The 18,805-nt window shown below is 40.3% G+C and overlaps 2 protein-coding genes across 2 annotated transcripts; both read right to left on the bottom strand.

The window, feature by feature from the left end:
* Positions 1 to 4,553: 4,553 nt before the first annotated feature.
* LOC146674472 (cerebellin-1) lies at positions 4,554 to 8,638 on the bottom strand. Its single transcript, XM_085402397.1, has 3 exons — positions 8,082 to 8,638; positions 5,839 to 5,958; positions 4,554 to 4,771 (listed from the first exon to the last, which is right to left on the bottom strand). Exons 1-3 carry the CDS (start codon positions 8,385 to 8,387, stop codon positions 4,574 to 4,576), a joined length of 624 nt encoding a protein of 207 aa, XP_085258523.1. The 5' UTR covers positions 8,388 to 8,638; the 3' UTR covers positions 4,554 to 4,573.
* A 1,650-nt stretch (positions 8,639 to 10,288) lies between these two features.
* Positions 10,289 to 16,711, bottom strand: LOC146674471 (E3 ubiquitin-protein ligase TRIM39-like). The gene is made up of 10 exons (XM_085396093.1): positions 16,501 to 16,711; positions 15,162 to 15,396; positions 14,196 to 14,562; positions 13,975 to 14,070; positions 13,647 to 13,880; positions 13,411 to 13,558; positions 13,300 to 13,326; positions 13,140 to 13,204; positions 12,864 to 12,986; positions 10,289 to 12,574 (listed from the first exon to the last, which is right to left on the bottom strand). Exons 1-10 carry the CDS (start codon positions 16,514 to 16,516, stop codon positions 12,173 to 12,175), a joined length of 1,713 nt encoding a protein of 570 aa, XP_085252219.1. The 5' UTR covers positions 16,517 to 16,711; the 3' UTR covers positions 10,289 to 12,172.
* Between the last annotated feature and the right edge of the window lie 2,094 nt (positions 16,712 to 18,805).

The following is an 18,805-nucleotide window of genomic DNA, read 5'->3' as shown; positions in this document are numbered from 1 at the left end:
TTTTATCTGACGTAAAATGTATAGAAATCATACATATACCAAAAAGACTGTACATCACTGTCACAACAGCATTTGTTTTCATTCAAAGGCTTTATGGCTTTAATACCTGGTGGGTCGGTCTGTAGTAAAAATGCCCAATTTTTTTGTCCCAGTCCAGCCCTGCAGGTTAATACTGGCAGTGTCACCATGCCAGCTGACTGTATTTTATCATCAGCCAGTGTTGTTCTTTATCAATATTACCAAAGTTTACCATAAGGCAGCATAGAAAGTATTTACTTGCTTTCAGGTTTTATTCAAATGTTAGTCTTTTCATTTGTTTCCCCACTTTTTTCCTGTTTCAAAATCAAACACCAGTTTGTGAGAAGATTATCTTCTTTTTTTAACAGGCAGATAAAGTTTTGCATTGGCATTGGCTAATTTGTCAATTGTTTGTTACAAATGTTCGTATTTTAATTTTCAAAAATGTTTTTGCCCAAAACATATGTGCACTACATGTCAGTAAAAATGCTATGCAAATATTGATGTCCTTGAATGCTGAGTAAACACTGACAAAGCACTGATTGTATCTCTTGTACTTTATCAACGCAGTATCTAAAAACTTTGCACCGTAGTGGTTAAAATCTCATTCTAATAAGAGTTAAAAGTGCATTTGGTTATTAGGTTTATAGGATTATTGAATTATGGTTAAGGGTTGGTAGAATTTTTTTTTTAAACATTATCTGCCAATTAAATCTGCCACCCTTCTCCAAATCTGTGCCCCTACCTGGCCCCCCCAACAAAAATTTTCTAGACACGCCACTGTGCGCAGAAGCATGATGTAGCTTCAATGAAGTGCTGGAACAATGCTGTGTGAAATATTTATTTGGTACGGTTGTGTTGTATGTGTACAATGTTCTCATATTAGGATGGTTTTTATCTGAACTTTACCACTTTTTGAAATCATCCTAATGTGTATCTGATTTATTTTAAATGATGGGTAGGTGATGTCCAGAAACTGGACTTTTTAAGAAACAGGACGCAAAAAACATTTCTTTTTTGCCTTCTATATGTTGTAATTTCAGATTTTTATCTCAAAACTTACAGTTAAATGTCTCAAATTTTCTACGTATTCAAAAGTTTGAATTTTGAGATAATAACTTGAAATGTTAAACCTTATGTTCAGCCTTAATTTTTTTTCCTGTGAATTTTGTGAAAGAAAAAGGAAAAAATCTGATGTTGCTTTAAAGAAAAATCTGACAATTTAATAAAAAGTTCATTTATACTAAGAAGTTATTGGTGTTGTATTTCCTTTACATTTTTTATGTTTTGTTATCTGCTCTTTTCTTATTTCAGACACCAACATAAGCAAGTTCTTGAACGATGCAGGTAAGGTAATTTTTAAGCTATCAGTCAGAAAGTTGTTTAAGTATTTCATTTTTATATTGCTTTGAGTAATGTCTCTGCAGAGGATTTTTAGGTCCACCTTGAGAAAAATGAAAGTATTCCTCCAAAAGTTGATTCTGTTAAACCTGAGATGTTGAACATACTGAACAGAGACCAGAACTGCTACAGGGTCCAGTACAGTCATGTGGATGGCTTTGCAAAATGTGAAAGTTACAAAAGAAGGCACAGATTCGGGAGTTTTCACTATATTTTCATCTGAACTGCTAACTTAATCTTATCTATAAAAAAACATCTCCAACACCTTGTGTTAACTTTAACATTTATTATAGAATAAAATCAAGGCAATAAGCAGCTGGTTCTTTCTATGTGATTTTATATAAGCTGCACTGATAACAGTAGCTTTTCTTTACAATGTGGAAAACAGAAGCCCCAAAATTGCATTTATTTTTCTTAAGACACATCAGGTATGTCATTAGAATAATTTATTAAGCATTTTAAACAGTTAAAGAATCCACTAAGACTTTAATATGTGTTTATTTTAGGTTATTATTTATTTTGTTTTACCATGCTTAACAAATTCATTAGACCACTTGTCATAAAACAAGAACAGTGAAAACCTGTTTAAAACACATATTATTTTGTTATTTATCCAGCAAGGGAAAAAAAAAAAATGTTTATACCCAAATTTGAGCGAACACAGCGGGCTTACATATGAGAGGAGTCAGAAATGAATCAACCACTAAAACTAACGTTTCTCTTAATAAACATGAGTAAATAACTATAATTCTAATCAAAAAAATAAGAATCTGCTTCACTATTTTTTTACAGCTTTTATTTGGTTGGTAAAATAGTGCATTGGAAAATTTATAGATGACAACAATAATTGTATGTCATGGTCCTGGTCTGTGACTTTTGATTCTTGTATATTTTATATTCTGAGGTTAGGATTCTGTCCCTAGTTTTGGTTATTACAGTATAGTTGTAATCCCTCCGTTTATACTGGTATCTTAAGTCTTAGTTTTGTATTTCTGTTATCATTTCTGTTACCATGTTACCATGCCTCCCCTGTCTGTAGGGGGCACTGCTGTTTTTTTTGTTCAGTGATTCAGCCCAATCACTGATGTATAGCCATGTCTTTTGTAATCTACATCAGTAATTGTACTTTAGCTGTGGTGGTGTTTTTATGAATGTTCCCTGTCACATTTTCTGTGTTTGTCTTTAACTTTGAAGAGTTTATCTCGCTTTTGGAACCAAAGTCTTCACTTCATGTTGTTTTTGTACTCCAGACACGACTCTCTAAAGTGCTAACACAGGCCTCTGCTGTGCACCGGGACGTTGACACTAATAGGTTGTGAAGGTCCAGTGTGAACTCAGCAGGCTCCTGGCAATGGTTTCATTTTCTACTGCCAGCCCTCCATCTGTCACCGGATCCACCGCTGAGAGGTGCACTGTCGCTGTGCGCACTGTGCGTCAGAGGGAGCGACGAATACAGACAGAAATTCATGTATAATTTATGACTTTTACAAAAAAAGCTGCAGTTTTCATGACTGAACACCTTTTCTATGTGAGAAAAGTACCTGCATTTTTTATGGGCATAGTAAAACTCTCAATAGTACAATATCTCTTACCTTCAGGACAGCTCTTGGGACAAACAGCAGGGAGGCCTGCTATTTTCAGAACAACCTTCTGTTTGTACAGAGCGATTTATAGAGCATATGTAAAGTGTGATAGAGGGTGTTTGGGGGCCACAATTGTGTCAGCATTTAACTAAGGACATATGTGGTAAGCAAAATGCAGCCTTTGTGAAGAAAAGGGAAACAGTATGTTCATTAAATAAACGGAAGAACGGTTAACAAGCTTGTATGGGCCTCTGTTTATTTGAATAATAATTATGGATAATTATGGATATTATAACTGGAAAGCTAAACGAGTTGATGTAGTCTACCTGTAACTTCTAAATAAAAAAGTAAGCTTATCAGTTTCACAGCTTCCTTTGAGTCACATCAGTATTTTTTTTCTGTAACTCAAGCTAGCTGTAGCTAGCTGCTCTAAGGCCTCACCTGTGCTAATTCGAGTCACTGAGCTGGACATCTCAATGTCTACTTTTGGAGTATTTTTTTATGGAAATATCTGACTCATAGCTTGGTATGCATCACTTTCACTTCTGGTATTATATAGAATACATATTATTATATGGATATATAGCACTAATTAGCATATGCCTGAGTGAAAGCTACAATCTCTATGGTCCTTGATTCAAAAACTTGTTTTAGCAGTAAGAACTTAAAGATCTGTACAATTGGCCATTATATTTTTCATCCATTCTGTTGCAGATTTGTGCTTTCAATTGTTTTTAGATGAGCCAGTTTGAGGCTAGCTTTAGCTGTCAGACAGATAGCCTCACATTTGACTTGAGGGTAATTTGGTATACAGAGGAGTTCATGGCCGTGTGAGTGACTGCACGGTGCCCTGGTTGAATAAAAGAATGAAGTCAGTGTTAGCCAATGAGTGTGCTGTTTCTCAGTCAAATATGCGTATTGCTCACATCCCATTTCAAAACACAAAGAACATTGAAAAGCTTCAGACTGGATTTTCACAAAACATCTAATCTTTGTATGTCTGCTAGCTAGCAAGCTTGCATACTGCTAACTTTGCCCAAATTTGTCAATCCTCTTTATTATAGCAGTCTGTATACTTAAGACAACAATGAAGTGCTACACTGAACATTTTAATGAAAGTGAAGTATCTTGGATCATATTCTCCTTCGTACCTTTCTGAGATAAAGCATTTTAACTAGCAAGCTAGCACTGAAAATATTAATTTGTTAGTGCTAATAGATTGATGCAGTCAGTAGACACAATTATTTTCTTTATTGGCCATTTCTTATTTCATGCATTAAAAGGAAAACTGCAAGCAACCACAGACTAATGACAGAAAAACACACAATAAGCCATAAAAATGCAATGGAAATGGAAAATACATCCAAGATTATTTGGTGCAAGGTGAATTCACCAATTCATCGATACACATCAAGATGCGTCAGTGCAGTTCAATGTATCAGTTAATTCCTCTTCCTTCGTGTTGATGGCTGTGAAAGTAACAAAGAACTCTTTATGTAACACCCACCCTCCCCTCCACACCTGTGACTATGGTCAGAACACCAGCTCTCATAATCCTACCTCAGTCAACCCTACAACGGGAACACCAGAAACCCAGAGAAGGTGGAGTACTTCCACCCTCCCATTAGGTTCCCCCGCTCCAGTTTGAGGTAAGCCTTGTCCCCCCTCTCCATAATCACCAGACCCGCATTGGTGGCAGCTTCCCTGGTCACATCCTGGTCGCCTGCGAAGGCTGAGATCACAGGCCAGCCATTGAGAACCAAACTCACCTGGGAAAGCAGGATGTAAGATTTGTACGGAAAGTTTGGTTAGAAGACAGTGTTTGGTTACAGTACATACAGTATCCTGTATGTACTGTATCCTAAAACCTCCACATCAGTGCTGGTACAGGAGTAGAAGAAGTAAAAACTGAATGAAATCACATTCAGAAACTCTTCCTCTGTATAATCTGTGAATTATTCTCTCTGCACTGATATCATTAAAATAGCAGTAAGAAGTAAAACTGCACTCATGTTCTCAACTCTGGAGGCAGAGGCACAAAGTTCAATGTGATGTGTACAACTGCGACTTCATTTTTGTCGTACAGCGCAATCGCGAAAGTGAGGATAGCGTCCATAAATGGACGATTAGAAGTAAAGCTACACAGGGAAACAACCAGCTCCACTGAAATAACACTGAGATGACTGTAAATTCATTCACAGATATTAAGTCAGGGGACTGAGGCTGTTTGTGGTGAAAGATATTATTTTTAGTTATAGTTGTATTTTAACCTCCTAGGACCTGGCATCCAGATATGTGGACATCACATTTTGGGTTATTTAGATCAAAATACTCAATTTTGCTCTACAAGGGCCTGATATCCACTTAAGAGGACATTATACTGCTACTGTTCTATCAAAATTTTAAACAAATATCCTCATATGTGGCGCTCATTTTTCTTAGAAACAAAAATCAGGTAAAAAGAAAAATCTGGTAATTCTTTGTTTTTCCATTCATCGGGTCCCAATCAGCCCAAATATCAAAGAGAAATTAAAAATGCATGCAGTGGAAGAGTTCGGGTCTTAGGAGGTTAAAGGAACACAACCTTTAGTGGCCTTGTGAATGAGTGCATGTAAAACAGAATCAGGTATGTTTGGACGCTGATGCAGTTTTGATGATTGTGTCTATACATCAGTAGAATCTGGTACTGTGTGGACATCACAGAAGAACCAGACTTTAGCACCTCTCTGTCTGTTGTTAATTCACAAACCTTAGAACAGCAATAAGTCTAACTTTTCTTTGAGAAACAAACAGATCCGTTCAGTGTTACGTGACGCTTTTACATTTTTGTTCTTACTTGTATCGTCTGCCGGTTGTAAACTTTGACAACATGAAAGCTGAAACTGTAGACTCCTTTTCTGGGTGCCACAAAGATGCTTGTTGCTGGATCGAAATGGCTGCCAACGTTCACTATGATCTAAGAAGGAAAAGAGAGAAGCAAAGAGTTTAACAAATTCAACCAACCAACTAGCCACAAATGTGTAATCCATAATCTTTCACTGAGCCTCCACTGTGGTTTATTATTCTTATTTTTCTGACCTAAATTTTTCTAATGTTTCTCTTTTACAAGAAAGTTGGTCTGCTCGTCCTCGCAGGAGAACAAGAAAAGGAGGGAGAGAACTGGCAGTGAGTCACTCCGTCGTAATAATGCTTTTCTGTGAAGGCCTTTTTTCTGTTTGTACAGTGTGATCAGTAACTGGGGACTTTGATGGCAATAAATCAAGTTTAGTAACAGCAGAAGAGGCTGTATCTATAAATGGCGATGGCAGTCTGTTCTGGTTATTATAAAACTGGCTGGTTGGTCAGTTCACCACATTGGTTTCTCAGTAAACTGTCTATGCATGAGATTTTCTCACAGACATCAATGCTCCTCTTTTATCGACTGTTTCTTGTAGTCTTATTTGAGAGTCCTGAAAGTCATGCAAACTGTAACTTGCAAAATTTGCCTGCTGACCTGCTATTTCTATGTATATGGATAGAGGTCTTTAGTGTAGTGGTTTACCTAACAAGCTGGAGACAAAATTAAAACAACAAAGTTGAGATGGTTTGGACTTGTGCAGAGGAGGGATAGGGGACAAAGGGAATGAATATGGGGAAAGGGAAGCCCACAGAGGAGGTTCGTGGGTGTAGTGAAGGAGGACACGCAGAGGGTTGGTGTGACAGAGGAGGATGGTAAGGATGGAGTGAGATGGAGACAGAGGAGGAGACAGATGATCCACTGTAGTGATCCCTAAATGGAGCAGCCAAAAGAAGAATGGCCTGCATTTGTATAGCGCCTTTCTAGTCCCTAAGGACCCCAAAGCACTTCACGCTACATTCAGTCATTCACCCATTCACACACAGATGGCAAGCCACACTGTAGCCACAGCTGCCCTGGGGCGCACTGACAGAGGCGAGGCTGCCGGACACTGGCTCCACCGGGCCCTCTGACCACCACCAGTAGGCAAACGTGGGGTTAGTATCTTGCCCAAGGATATTTGGCATGCAGTCAGGAGGGAGCCTGGGATCAAACCACCAACCTTCTGATTAGTGGCTGACTTGCTCTGCCACCTGAGCTACAGCCACCCCAGAAGGAGGTTTACATCTAACAAGCCAGAAATCTCAGTTTGATCCTGGGTGGAGACACAAATCTCTTTGTGGTTACATCAGGAAGTGCATCTGGTGTAAAAATCTGCCAAATCAAACATGCAGAGCTATCTGCTGTGGTGGCTCCTTGCAAATAATGGAGCTGACGTAGATTCTACACAGAGGTTTTTAGTTTTTAGTTGGGACCTATTGTCCCAGGTTTGCAGTTTATTTATATTTTTACTTTTTTATTCCACTATGAAAATTCACCTGTGCACAAAGGGACATAAGCTCAGAGGCTGAATGACCTACACATACATTTATTTATTTATTTATTTATTTAAATTGATTAATTTAGGGGGTTTAGAAATACACTTTATCTTTTACTTATTTAAAAGCTTCCTCAGTTTTAAGTTGGAAATTTTGAAACAAAGATAATCTGGTCTGGTATACAAATGTGTCGTCAGTGGTTTCCATCTTTCTGTGTCCAAACAAATGCATGTTTCCTTTGCGCTGTTTCCTTGTGTGATGCTTATTTAATATTTGCATTAATTTCTGTATCATTCCTTTTTGGTTGTTTCCTGTCTTACTTTGAAAGTTTGTTTTCTTTCCTCTCCTGTGTTAGTTTTGTTTACTGTCCTTCCTTGTCCTGTTGGCCATTCCCTAATCAGCTCTCAGTCTTTGTCACAGTGTCTATGCTTCCCCGCATGTTTCTCTGTGTTGACTGGACTTCTGTTTGACATTTTGGATATTTTTTTAAAAATAAAATACTAGCTTTCTGCCTGCAGTGTCCAGGATTTGGATCCTCTCCAGATTCAATACAAAATGAGGTCTATGTCCTTTGAAACATAAGTTTCTGTTGACCGTTTTTAGAGTGCAGCAGAAGGTGAAGCGTCATTTTTGGTTGAACTCGTGAAATTCAACCAAAACCTTAACTTGCACCACACCTTTCCAAAAACAAGCCTTAAAACCCACCTGGTCAAAGTAGATGGTCATGGTTCGGTTGCTCATCTCTGAGGGTTCGTGGTTGGTGTTACGAATGGCCGAAAATGCCACCCGCCCAGTTCCTGACCTCACTGACATGCCCAGGGCATTACCTGACGGCTCCGCCGACGGGGTGGAGTCGCACACCACCAGACACTTTCCCTCCAACACGATCGGCTCCGTGTCATTCTGGCAGCTGACCTCGGAGGGCCCCCGGTGGACGAGCAGCAGCAGTCCAACGACAAAGACGGAGTGGGCATCAAGGTAGAGTGCAGGGGTAAATGACAGACAAGACATCTTTTTTTTCTTCGCGTTTCTACTGCAGAATGGTCACCACAGCTCTTTAGCGAGACTCTTCTTGGCGCGCACCTCACTTTACCAGCAGGGTCATAATTTCACCTGGAAAGAAAACATCAGCCAGGGCTTTGTCTCATCTCTTTGGAGATTAAACGATTCAGGGACTCCTCAGCTGGCTTACTACGACTGACAGGAAGTCCATAAATGCGCGGAATAAGTGGTGGCGTCCGGTCCCTCACACCAGGGCAGGAGTGGCCATCAGCCAAGTGTGCTGAGTCAGAAGTCCAGACTGGATTGAAGCTTCAGGCCTGCGAGTCAGTGACACAGTTATTCACATGAAAACATTGCACGAATCTCAATATGACTGGACGACCTGATCATCTTTAGTTTGCAAATAAACTTACTGGTGAACAATGGCAACAGCTGTTAAAAAACCTGAACCTTGGTGAACTCCTGCCCCTAGTTTGCTTCAACAACCCATACTGTTGGAGAATCCACCATTTTTACATATGTTTAGCCCTTTAAAACAAGTTCATGCATCAAAATATTAAGTATACAAAACCACTATGCTCGTTCTTGTTCTGCGTTTTAATAACAGAACATGACGACTGAAAACAGGCTGAAAACACAGCACGGTGCTGCTGGAGAAAAGTTGTGTGCCTCAGCACAGTTAAAATCTATCAAACCAGCACTGCTGTAAATGTAATAAAAAACCCATCCCGGTGCTCTGCCACATCACTGCTTAATTAAACGGTGAGAATATTAATAGAAAACCGCTTTATATTGAAGCAGAAAATAAATAGAAGTGATGAGGTAATGCTTTGGCCAGGAAGAGGCCCGCGTGAGCGACGCCAGCTGGACTCAGGAGGGGGTACAGCGGACTATCACAATCCCACCGCCGAGAGGCCATCTGTGGGTAAACACTCCCACTCATTCACCTCGTGCACCTTTCCAATTTAATCCCTGTCTCTCTCTTTGCACTTGCATTCCTTTACACAAACACGCTTACTATTAAAAAAGCCACTGTTTTAAGAAGCAAACACAAGAATTCAGACAGTACTTTGATAAATTATAAAAGAACCTTTTAGCATTTCCTTGTGTGACATTAGAGATGTTGCTCCGAAAAATCCTCAAAAGCATGGACAATAAGTGCAATGATAAAAAGTACAATTGCTCTAACGAGAGTGACCCTCAAAGAAAGAATCTGCAGATGCTCCATCACCCACCTTTCACGTCGTCAGCGTTGCTCCTGCAGCAACATACAGAAGCCAGCTTGGCTCAGTAAAGTTAGAGCTTCGTTTCACACTCACCTTCAGCTTTATCTCTCCTCCTCTCCCCCTCTCTCTCTCTCATTCTCTCTCTCTCTCTCACTACATCTCTGTTCCAGGGGACCCCTGCGTTCGAGCAGACGTTTAATCACATCACGAGCGTTGCCATCCTTCTGTTTTCACTGTTCCTCAAACCCACCCCCACTCTACCTTTTTCTCCCTCCTTCTCATCTAACCTCAGATATTACAGAAAATGCGCTGGGACTTAAAGGATTCATCACGAACTCACGCGTATCCCTGCTATAATTAAAAAATGTTTTGTTTTTTAATTAGTAAATGACTATTAATGGGTGATAGCGAGTACAAATAGCTTTTCCCCCCTTTTAAACATTCATCAATTTAGACAGGTATATCGCCATGGTAACTTATGCTGTGAACAGGGTATGTTTCGGATTAGAGATCAAGAGGTATGAAATCACCGCCTACTGATGGACCAGTGCTCCAGAAAATCACCATCCCTGAAGATTCCTCAGACTTCTGAGTGGGTGTAAATTTTTAACAGCATCTAAAGTGTTGATGTCTTCCCGATGAGCATCAGTAATAAACATTCATAGACACATCTTTATTCCCAACTTTACTGGTTTTATTTCCTTTATTGTTCCATAAATATCCTAAAACAGAGCAGGTACTTGCAGTATTTTTATGTAGTTGTGGATCTAATTCACTCAGAGAGTTACATTTATTCTTTACTCTCAGATCATTAAAGACACTCAAGCCTGCAGCTGAGAATAAAAAGTAAAACTTGCTCGACATTAATTTAATTACATACTTTACTGTAATCCATCAGACTGTGCTTTGTCCAAATGAGAGAGCTCTGTTAGAGAGATACGTTAATTTACACAGTTTGTATTTTTCCCTTTTTTTCCTGCCTTTCAAAAAGCTAAAATGTGTTAGCATAGTGGCGCTCTTCCAGTCTTTCTCACCAAAGCTTTTCCTCGCACACACACCCACGCTGCAGCTTTGTCTTTCAGTCCGCATTGTGTGTTTAACCTCTACACCACCATTTGTGATTGGTCACATACTGACACCTGCTCAGTGGAAACACTGAGTTAACTTATCATGTTGATAACCAGCTTTGTGTGTCCGCTTATCCTGATTGTCAATGTTAGGTTCAGCACACTCGGGGTATTTTCCATTATCTGGATCTGCTCACTGTGACTCAGAACAGGGCCCAGGCCTAGTAAAATGAGCAGAGCAACAATTATAGGAGGGAGGAACAAAACCATAAAGATGCCGAGTACTTACGTCTGCTCACATCCAGCAGAACTGTGCTCTGACGTCAGACTCAGAATCGCTTAAATATTTATAATACTCTGTTACTGTTTGATGTAATTTTTTTTACTGAACACACACCACATCTGTTTAATCCTTTTTCTGTTAACAGGGTCTAAATAAACTTTTAACTAACTGTTATATGACCTGTGCACATTTTTTTGTTTGCATGATGGGTCTGATGGTGGATGATCTCTATCATATGGTTCAGTGTTTCTAAGGAGGTAATAAAGGAAGCACTAAAGCATGTTTTTAAGTAGTTACAGGAGCTCTTATGAGGCCTTCTGGATCATGCACTCATAGGGCCCTCTGTTGATGTGATCTGTGTGTGTACTGAGGTGCCGGGATTTATGTTTTACTGTGTGCAAGTGCAGGAAAATAAGTTGTTCAGTTTGTTGTCTGGGCACTGATATAGGATATGTTTCAGGGTGAGCTTTAGGTACTTTCAGCACAAATGTGATGAAATGCAAGAGTTTTTAAAGTCAGAACGTCTCAGTATGCCTTAGAAGAAACCAAAAATTAAAATGTATATTCTGACAAACCTGTCTGATGACAGAACATCTGAACAACAACGTCTGAAAAATACAAAAAACAAATACTAATTCAAGGCCTTAATGTTCAAACATTAAAGCTGGATTTCTCCTCTATGTGAAGCCTGATGTGCAGCTTATTTAGACCTCACATTAAAATATACAACAAATCAGCTTCCTTCAAAATAACAGGACCCAAAAACGCATATTTGAGTTTTGTTTGTTTTTCTTTTTTCCCCCCAAAAAACTAGAATTTATTTTCAGTTTCAACTTTTGCATCTCAAGTACAGTAAATACTAGTCTAGTAGTATTTTGTGAAGATTTGAATAATAAAAGTTAAAAACCCACACACTTCATGACAGAGAGAGCAAAACTTACTCCCATCTTACAGGCTGTACAGGTTATGCTAGGGTTTGCACACTCAAACAGAAGTAACTTGCTATGTTAGCCAGTGGCAGGGTTGCTTAATAACATTGTGCACACTGTTCACATCACCTGTGGAACAAAGACGCATGCGTGAGACGAGTGTTAGTGCCTCTTGCAGCTGGACTGCCTGCTAACTCAGACATGTGACATGTGGTTTCTGTAGGAACAACCATTTTAATCATCTAGGGGAAGCACAGGAATGAGATCTAAAACATTAGTTAGCGTCACATCATACGGTTAAATCGATGCCTGTGTCCTGTTCTTCCCTGACACCTCCCTCGAGAGGACAGATAACCAGCGGGGCCACGTTTCTCCCGTTGTTTTGAACACAGGGGTTGAAATACGGGTAGAGAGGCTCACTGAAGCTGCATCCACCGTAAGTATAAATGTGAGTCTTTGCCTCTGCGTCATAGAAGGACACCGACCTTTCCTCATAGTCCAGGAATATGCTGACTTTCTTGGGGATTTCGTGAAGGTTGAGGGTGACCGAGGGCCCGGCGCAGGCGCTCAGACTGCCACCTTTTCGCCGGCAGATGGCCCAGTAACCGTTTTCAGGACGAACTGTGATGGCGCCTTTCCTGTTGATGGACTCCTGGGCCACACCAAGATCCCAGTCTGATTTATCCCCAACCTGAAACACGGTGTACAAAGAATTAGATGGAAAAAGCAAGAGGAAGAGAAAATAATAACCACTATGAATAATAGCTTTTCCCCCCAGTTGTGTTGAAAACTACATTACTTTCTTTATATTTTGCTAAGAAAATGGGACATTGGTGAAGAGATTTATTAAATTGTGCAATCATACATGTAAATACAGTATATAATGCAAAAACATCAACTGAAGGGCTAGAAGCATCTCTGGTATTTGTTGGATTTTTTTTCTATTTCTTAAGGACATGACTTCCAGATCCTGATCCCACCTGAACTACCCAGTAGCGTCTTCCAAATGTGAAGCTTTGTTTCCCCAAAATGCAGACGCAGGAGTCAAACCGCTGGGGACTGTCTGGGAGCAGAGTCTTCTTCTTCTGGCTGGCGAGGCTCACCTGAGGATCAACAATGGGCTCATCATCGCTGCCAAAGAAACTTTCATTCTGAATCTCCTTCTCCACTTGAGCATAAAAAGCTTACAAAATCAGCATGTCCATCTAAGTGTGTTTACTGTTATCGTGATAGAGTCAGTGATTATAGGCTGATACCTTCTTTTTATCTGGGGACAGGACCAGCCAGCCTGAAGCTGTCTCGGGATCCAGGGTCACATTGACTGCAGATACAAGAAGAAAACAGCAGGTCAGGTACTGATGAAGCTCAAAAAAAATTTATAGGAAAAACTGTCTCACTATATATTTGTGATCATACCTGCATATGCACTCATCTTGTCCACTTCTGCATGACAAAGAAGTTAAAGAATTAGATAATATATTTATTTTTACAATGATTTGTTGTTCATGTTGCTGTAGGGTTACTCACCCTCTGCTGAGAGTTTGTTTGCAACTTCCTGGCACATGTCCCCCAGCATAGAAACGGCTCTCCTGACCATCCCCAGGGAGTTATCAGAGTGCACTGCCACCTCTGACCAATCTCTGGTGGCCGGGAGCCTGCTCAGAGACGGGAAACTCTAAAAGCAGAAGGGAGCTTTTTGTGAGCACCAGCTTTAAGATGCGGATGCAGCAGAGAGACGGTAAAATGCAGCAGATAAATCTGACCTGTAGGAGGTGGAGCGAGCTCCGCGTGAGCTCCAGGTGCTGCAGCTCGCTGCTCCTCGTCTGCAGTTCGTGGATTTCCTTCTCCAGCTCTTCGAGCAGCTCCTCAGCTTTCCTCTCGGCTTCCAGCTGCCTCTCCTCGAGATCCTTGGCGAGCTCGGCCTGCTGCCTCTCGATGGCGGTTATCAGCATGCTGCAGATCTGAGAACTGCTCTGGATCTCTCTCTCTGTGGCCCTCTATTGATTAAAATGATCAACTAGATAAATAAATAAACTGATAAATGAACTACTTGGTTGCAAGCCTGACTTTTTGAACCAATCAACGACCTACTTTGCTTAGATCCACTGGACTTTTGATGTCTTCCATTTTTTTCAGCCTGTCCTGGATCATCTGTTGGATGTCGGACTTTGTCTCCCTCAGATTCATCTGGAGAAGATCAAACAATGTAAAAATGAGACAGCGAGAAGAAGAACACACAAAAATCTGTGAGCTCAGGAAACCCCCCCTCCCTCCCAAAAAACGCAGGGCAAAGGAAGAAGCTTTTCCCTCACCTTCACCCTCCTGCTCTCCTTCTCCATGGGGACAATCTTGTGGTGCTTGTGGTCGCCCTCTGTGCATTTCGAGCACACAGTTGTGTGATCCTGCTTGCAGAACATCGTCAGGGGCTTGTTGTGCTTTCTGCACAGGTGGCTGGTGTTGAAGATTGCTGGATCTGTGAGGCAGTGTCTCTGCAGCGCTGGATCTCTCTGGTGAGGCACGAGGTGAATCTCACAGTAAGACGCCTGACACACCAGGCACGACTTCACCGACGGCGCCTTGTTCCCGTGGCAGACGTCACAGGGCACGTCTTCACAGTCTGATAGCTGGTGTGCCGGGGGCTTGACGTCCTCCCCATGCATCAGTGTGGGTGACAAAGACCTTTTGAAGATAATGTTAAATATCATTGAATATATTCAAATATATCTGCCATCTGGAAGAGAACACAAAACGGAACAAGACAATAAATTCAAATTAAGGGACTCTGGTGTGCCAGAAACACAATGCATAGCCAGCTGGACATGGTGTAAACATGCACTGTATGTGACATTGCACTTCATGGTCAATATATGTGGCATTTAAGGTAGAGTAAGGCTCTATAATCAAGTTAGGTTGGATATTAGCCAAATTAAGATATGTCGGTTTCCTTGTGAAAGTTTTTAATAGAGCTAACTTCTTGGCTAATGCTAACTAAATGGGCAGACAACGTGATTGGTCAGTTGAGCCTGGATCTGCTTCCTACTCCACAGCCATGAAACCACACACAATTAAAGCAGTTTTAAGAAATTAATTCTAATTCAGCATCGTGAATGCAGGGACTGGTGTACACACATTTACTGTATGTCTCTCATTTTGTATATTATTATCGCTATTTATTTATTTTTAACACCGTACATTACCGCCCTCACTTTTGTTGCACTTGTACATTGGCAATAAAGATACTGGGATTGGGACACAAAGAGTATGGAAGTAAAACAGACCTTTTAAAGAATTCAATCATGTCGGAAAAAGCTCTGTTGATCCTCAGCTCCGGTCGCTCTTTGAACGTCTCTTTGCACAGCGGACATTCCGACTTGTCCTTCGTGTCCCAGTAGCCTTCGATGCAATCCAGGCAGAAGTTGTGTCCACACGGGATTGAGACGGGATCCGTGTAGGTGTCCAGGCAGATGCAGCACCGGAACTGATTCTCCAATGGTACCGAGGCCATGTTTGTCACTGGAAAATACCACAAAAAGAGTCAGTCCTGTCTGTCCTGTTTGCAGATGGTAGCTGGAGGCATAGTTCAAAAGTATATTTAACATCTTGACAGATCCTGGCAGCCTTTTTCTTTTTTTGTGTTGTGGTTGATTTGTTTTGAATCACATGTCAAATATGTGAGATCACATGTCTGCTCAAGATAATAGACTCTGGATTGTTTTTGTCTGCTTTAAATAGAAAACTTGAAGTCTGAAAATGCTGCTTTATCCATCCTTTCATTAAATTTAAAACATCCATTTTTGTTTTTGAGTCAAAAAGCAATGAAAGCTCGCAGTAACAGAGCAATAAAAAGTCCCAACACAGACTGCAAACTACAGATGAACCTCATTTAATGGTGTTAACTGAGCTGTGATCATGTAACGTCTGGTTCTGCTTCTACCAGCCAAAAAAGCTGCAGAATGGATTTTAAGATCATCATTGAAGACGTCTAGAGGGGACCTAAATCTGACTATTTGTTTCCAACAAATATTCCAACATGTTGCACCAACAAAAAATCAAGACAAAGTGCACTTTTACAAATACTCAGTGTGAATACTGCAATAAAAGTGTGTCATGTTACAGAGGCACCACTTACACTTAACAGACTAGTTTGTTTCCACTTTTAGCGCAATATGTCGCTTTGAATCATACTTTGCAAATCGGCTCTTTTTCAGGACAGGTTCAGTTGTTTTAAGCTCCCTGTGCTGATTGTCCGACTTCTTACTGCTCATTATTCCAAGACACCACAGAGGGATCACCCACCCAGCACAAGTATTTTCTATATTTACCAATGCGTATAAAATACTGAAACTCAGACAGATTGTTGTAGATTCCTGTTTCCCACACCAGAAAACTGACCTTAAAAACCTAAATGCGACTGATTAAGTAGCTCATTTTTGTTGTGTTGTTTTAAAACATGTTTCTAACCATTCATGCCATTTACTATAACTCAGTAACTACATTTTTGAGTAAAAGTAATCTGATACATTTAAAGAAAAGCCTCAACTTGGTATACATTGTTTCCTCTCACAGTTTACAGTTTCATCTTCCAGTTTCTGCAGTGTAATAATAATAACATTGTACCTGTTTGGGTGGACATGCTGGCAGCCCCGATCCTCACAGATGCAGCTCGTACTGTGTAGTTCACATTCAGCCTACAGACACTTAAATACTCCTCACAGGTGCTCTTTGTTTGTGCTGAGATTATTTACACGAGCTCCTCCCTGAGTTCATTCTCGCAGGTTTTGCAGTCAGTCTGGTGTTTCTGGTTCTTCAGCTTCAGCTGCTGACTCCACTGTAGGTAATCCATAGCAAGAAATAAGGCGCAGTGATTGAGCAAACAGAGGTTAAAGCAGGGACTATCACATGTTTATATTGATTAAACATAATGATATAGAATAAAACAAAAAGTACTGTCACAGTAACTACTTACAGTAAAATCTCAGTAAATACAATTTAATAATATTGTTCAGAATAGTTTTCTCTTCTTTTCTGTGTAATTCATAGAAGGTTAACAAACTTAAATGCTTTTTAGTTTTAACTAACTTGCATTTTTGTCACATGACACAAGTTCGCCTTTGCACCCGCAGCTCGTTTAACCTCGGATCTTGAAAATCGATGCAGAGGAGGAGCCGTCTATGAGCATGCACATCACAGATTTGTTGCTTTGTCAGGTCGCAAGTGGCAACTTCAGCTTATCAGCTCCGAGTTGCAGAAAGATTTTCAGAGAGCCAAACCGGTTTTGTAGAGCTCCATCTTATCTTTGAGAGAAGAATAAACAGAACACCCCGGCTCAGTCACACATTGGAGGGAACGTTGGTCCTTCTCTGTGTGCCATCATACAATGTGTCTGTCAGTTCCAGCAGACTCAGTTGCAGATTAATGATGCGTATTGTGCATTAATCTGAAGTTAATCATTAATATTAGTAATTATTATTTAGTGTGCACACTAACTTCATGATGTTGCAAGTGCCATTTATCAAGTGTCCTGCACAAAGTTTTATCAGCGCTTAGGGAAAAAAAAGGAAATATTTCCCAATATTGGCTTTTTCAGAGGTGTGTTCTCTCTGTTCTTAGTTTAGTTTCAATTCACATGAAATTGAAACTTCTAGCTACTCTGGTACACACCAAAGCTATCTGTGCAACATGATGAGATTTCTTACACTGAATAACATCGAATTCGAATTAATATCAAAATCTTGTAGAACTCTCTGTGTCCTTTTGTCACTTTAGCACTAAATCTTTTCTCTTGTTCTGGTTAACACTCGCTCCATCGTCAGCTCAGAGGACAAAATCTAAGATCAACCAGAAAAACAAAATCCTTCAAAATCAAAACCTAAAATTCAGGCCAGCCGTAGGAAAGACACAGTACGTGTTCATTTGCATTCATTTATCAATCATTCAAGTCACTTATGCACATGTACACAGCTGTGCTCAAATAAATGAGTCACATCCACACAATGAGTCCAGCTGAACGTCTTGTGTGTAAAGCGGAGTGTTTAAAGGTATGTTATGAATAAACGGTCAGATTAATTATTAATGTGTCTTTGTTGTATTATTACATAAGCAACGTTTCACTGTTTGCATCTTGATGAAGTACACAGAGCTCAGTATTACACATAATAATGTTCTTATATAATATAATCTTATATAAGTGATGCCACTGTTACCCCTGTTCACATATCTTATTTAGGAACAGCAAAACCAGTGTGTTTGGATCCTTAAACATCTTAGTAACAGGAAGGAAGTGGGACAAGGAGCATTTTTTGAATTACTAAATTGCCACTGAACAGAACAGGAAGCTCATTTGTTAAAATGTGATGCTAAGGTGCTCTGACCAAGCTCTGCACGTTACTACATTTTGGAAGTGATGTATGACCACAGCAGGCTGCACAGTGTCCGGAGAGGAACGGCTGCTCCCAATTTTCAGGAGTCCATTCAATACTTGTTGACACAAATCACCGGTGCAGCCTCATGTTGGTTCAGTGTGAAGTAGCAGTAGTTCAGCTGATGAAGAAAACTCTGAACACAAGTAAGCGCAAAGTGAAGTACTTCAACATTGCTCTACACGTACTTTTTCCTTGTTACTGTTTCAGTCAACAAACCACAAGATCTCATCAAAAGGCACGAACATAAAACAGCCCACAGCGTTGTGCTAACCTGACTCACATCTGAAGAATGTTTAATGTTCCCGGCGCTGCCAAAACCTCCACATACCAGCTGGATCAGGTGATACCTGGTCGTGGTTACAGATCAGGAAACATCCCTACCTCACAACATGAAGCAGACATTATCACCAGGTTGAAATGGGGGCCTTTTCTTAATTTAGATCCAGCTTTTATATTGTTTAGATCAGGTGTGTCATTTGTTGTTAGCTCACCTGAATAAG

This window comes from Rhamphochromis longiceps, linkage group LG3 (genome assembly GCF_057381845.1).
Source record: "Rhamphochromis longiceps isolate RC_006_pf linkage group LG3, R_longiceps_female_GT1.1, whole genome shotgun sequence".
Lineage (NCBI taxonomy): Eukaryota > Metazoa > Chordata > Actinopteri > Cichliformes > Cichlidae > Rhamphochromis > Rhamphochromis longiceps.
Note: the sequence above shows the minus strand (reverse complement) of the source record. Positions and strands in the feature narration are given on the sequence as shown.

Bases quoted from the DNA above. Each gene is read 5' to 3' on its own strand.
- LOC146674472 (XM_085402397.1), bottom strand. From the start codon at position 8,387: ATGTCTTGTCTGTCATTTACCCCTGCACTCTACCTTGATGCCCACTCC. The intron at 5,959-8,081 runs GTGGGTTTTAAG...TTTCCTTCTTAG, and splicing joins TGACCATCTACTTTGACCAG to ATCATAGTGAACGTTGGCAG. The intron at 4,772-5,838 runs GTAAGAACAAAA...CTGCTTTCCCAG, and splicing joins ACAACCGGCAGACGATACAA to GTGAGTTTGGTTCTCAATGG.
- LOC146674471 (XM_085396093.1), bottom strand. The intron at 14,563-15,161 runs GTCTGTTTTACT...TATCTTCAAAAG, and splicing joins ATGATTGAATTCTTTAAAAG to GTCTTTGTCACCCACACTGA. The intron at 12,987-13,139 runs GTATCAGCCTAT...GTTGATCCTCAG, and splicing joins TGTCCCCAGATAAAAAGAAG to GTGAGCCTCGCCAGCCAGAA.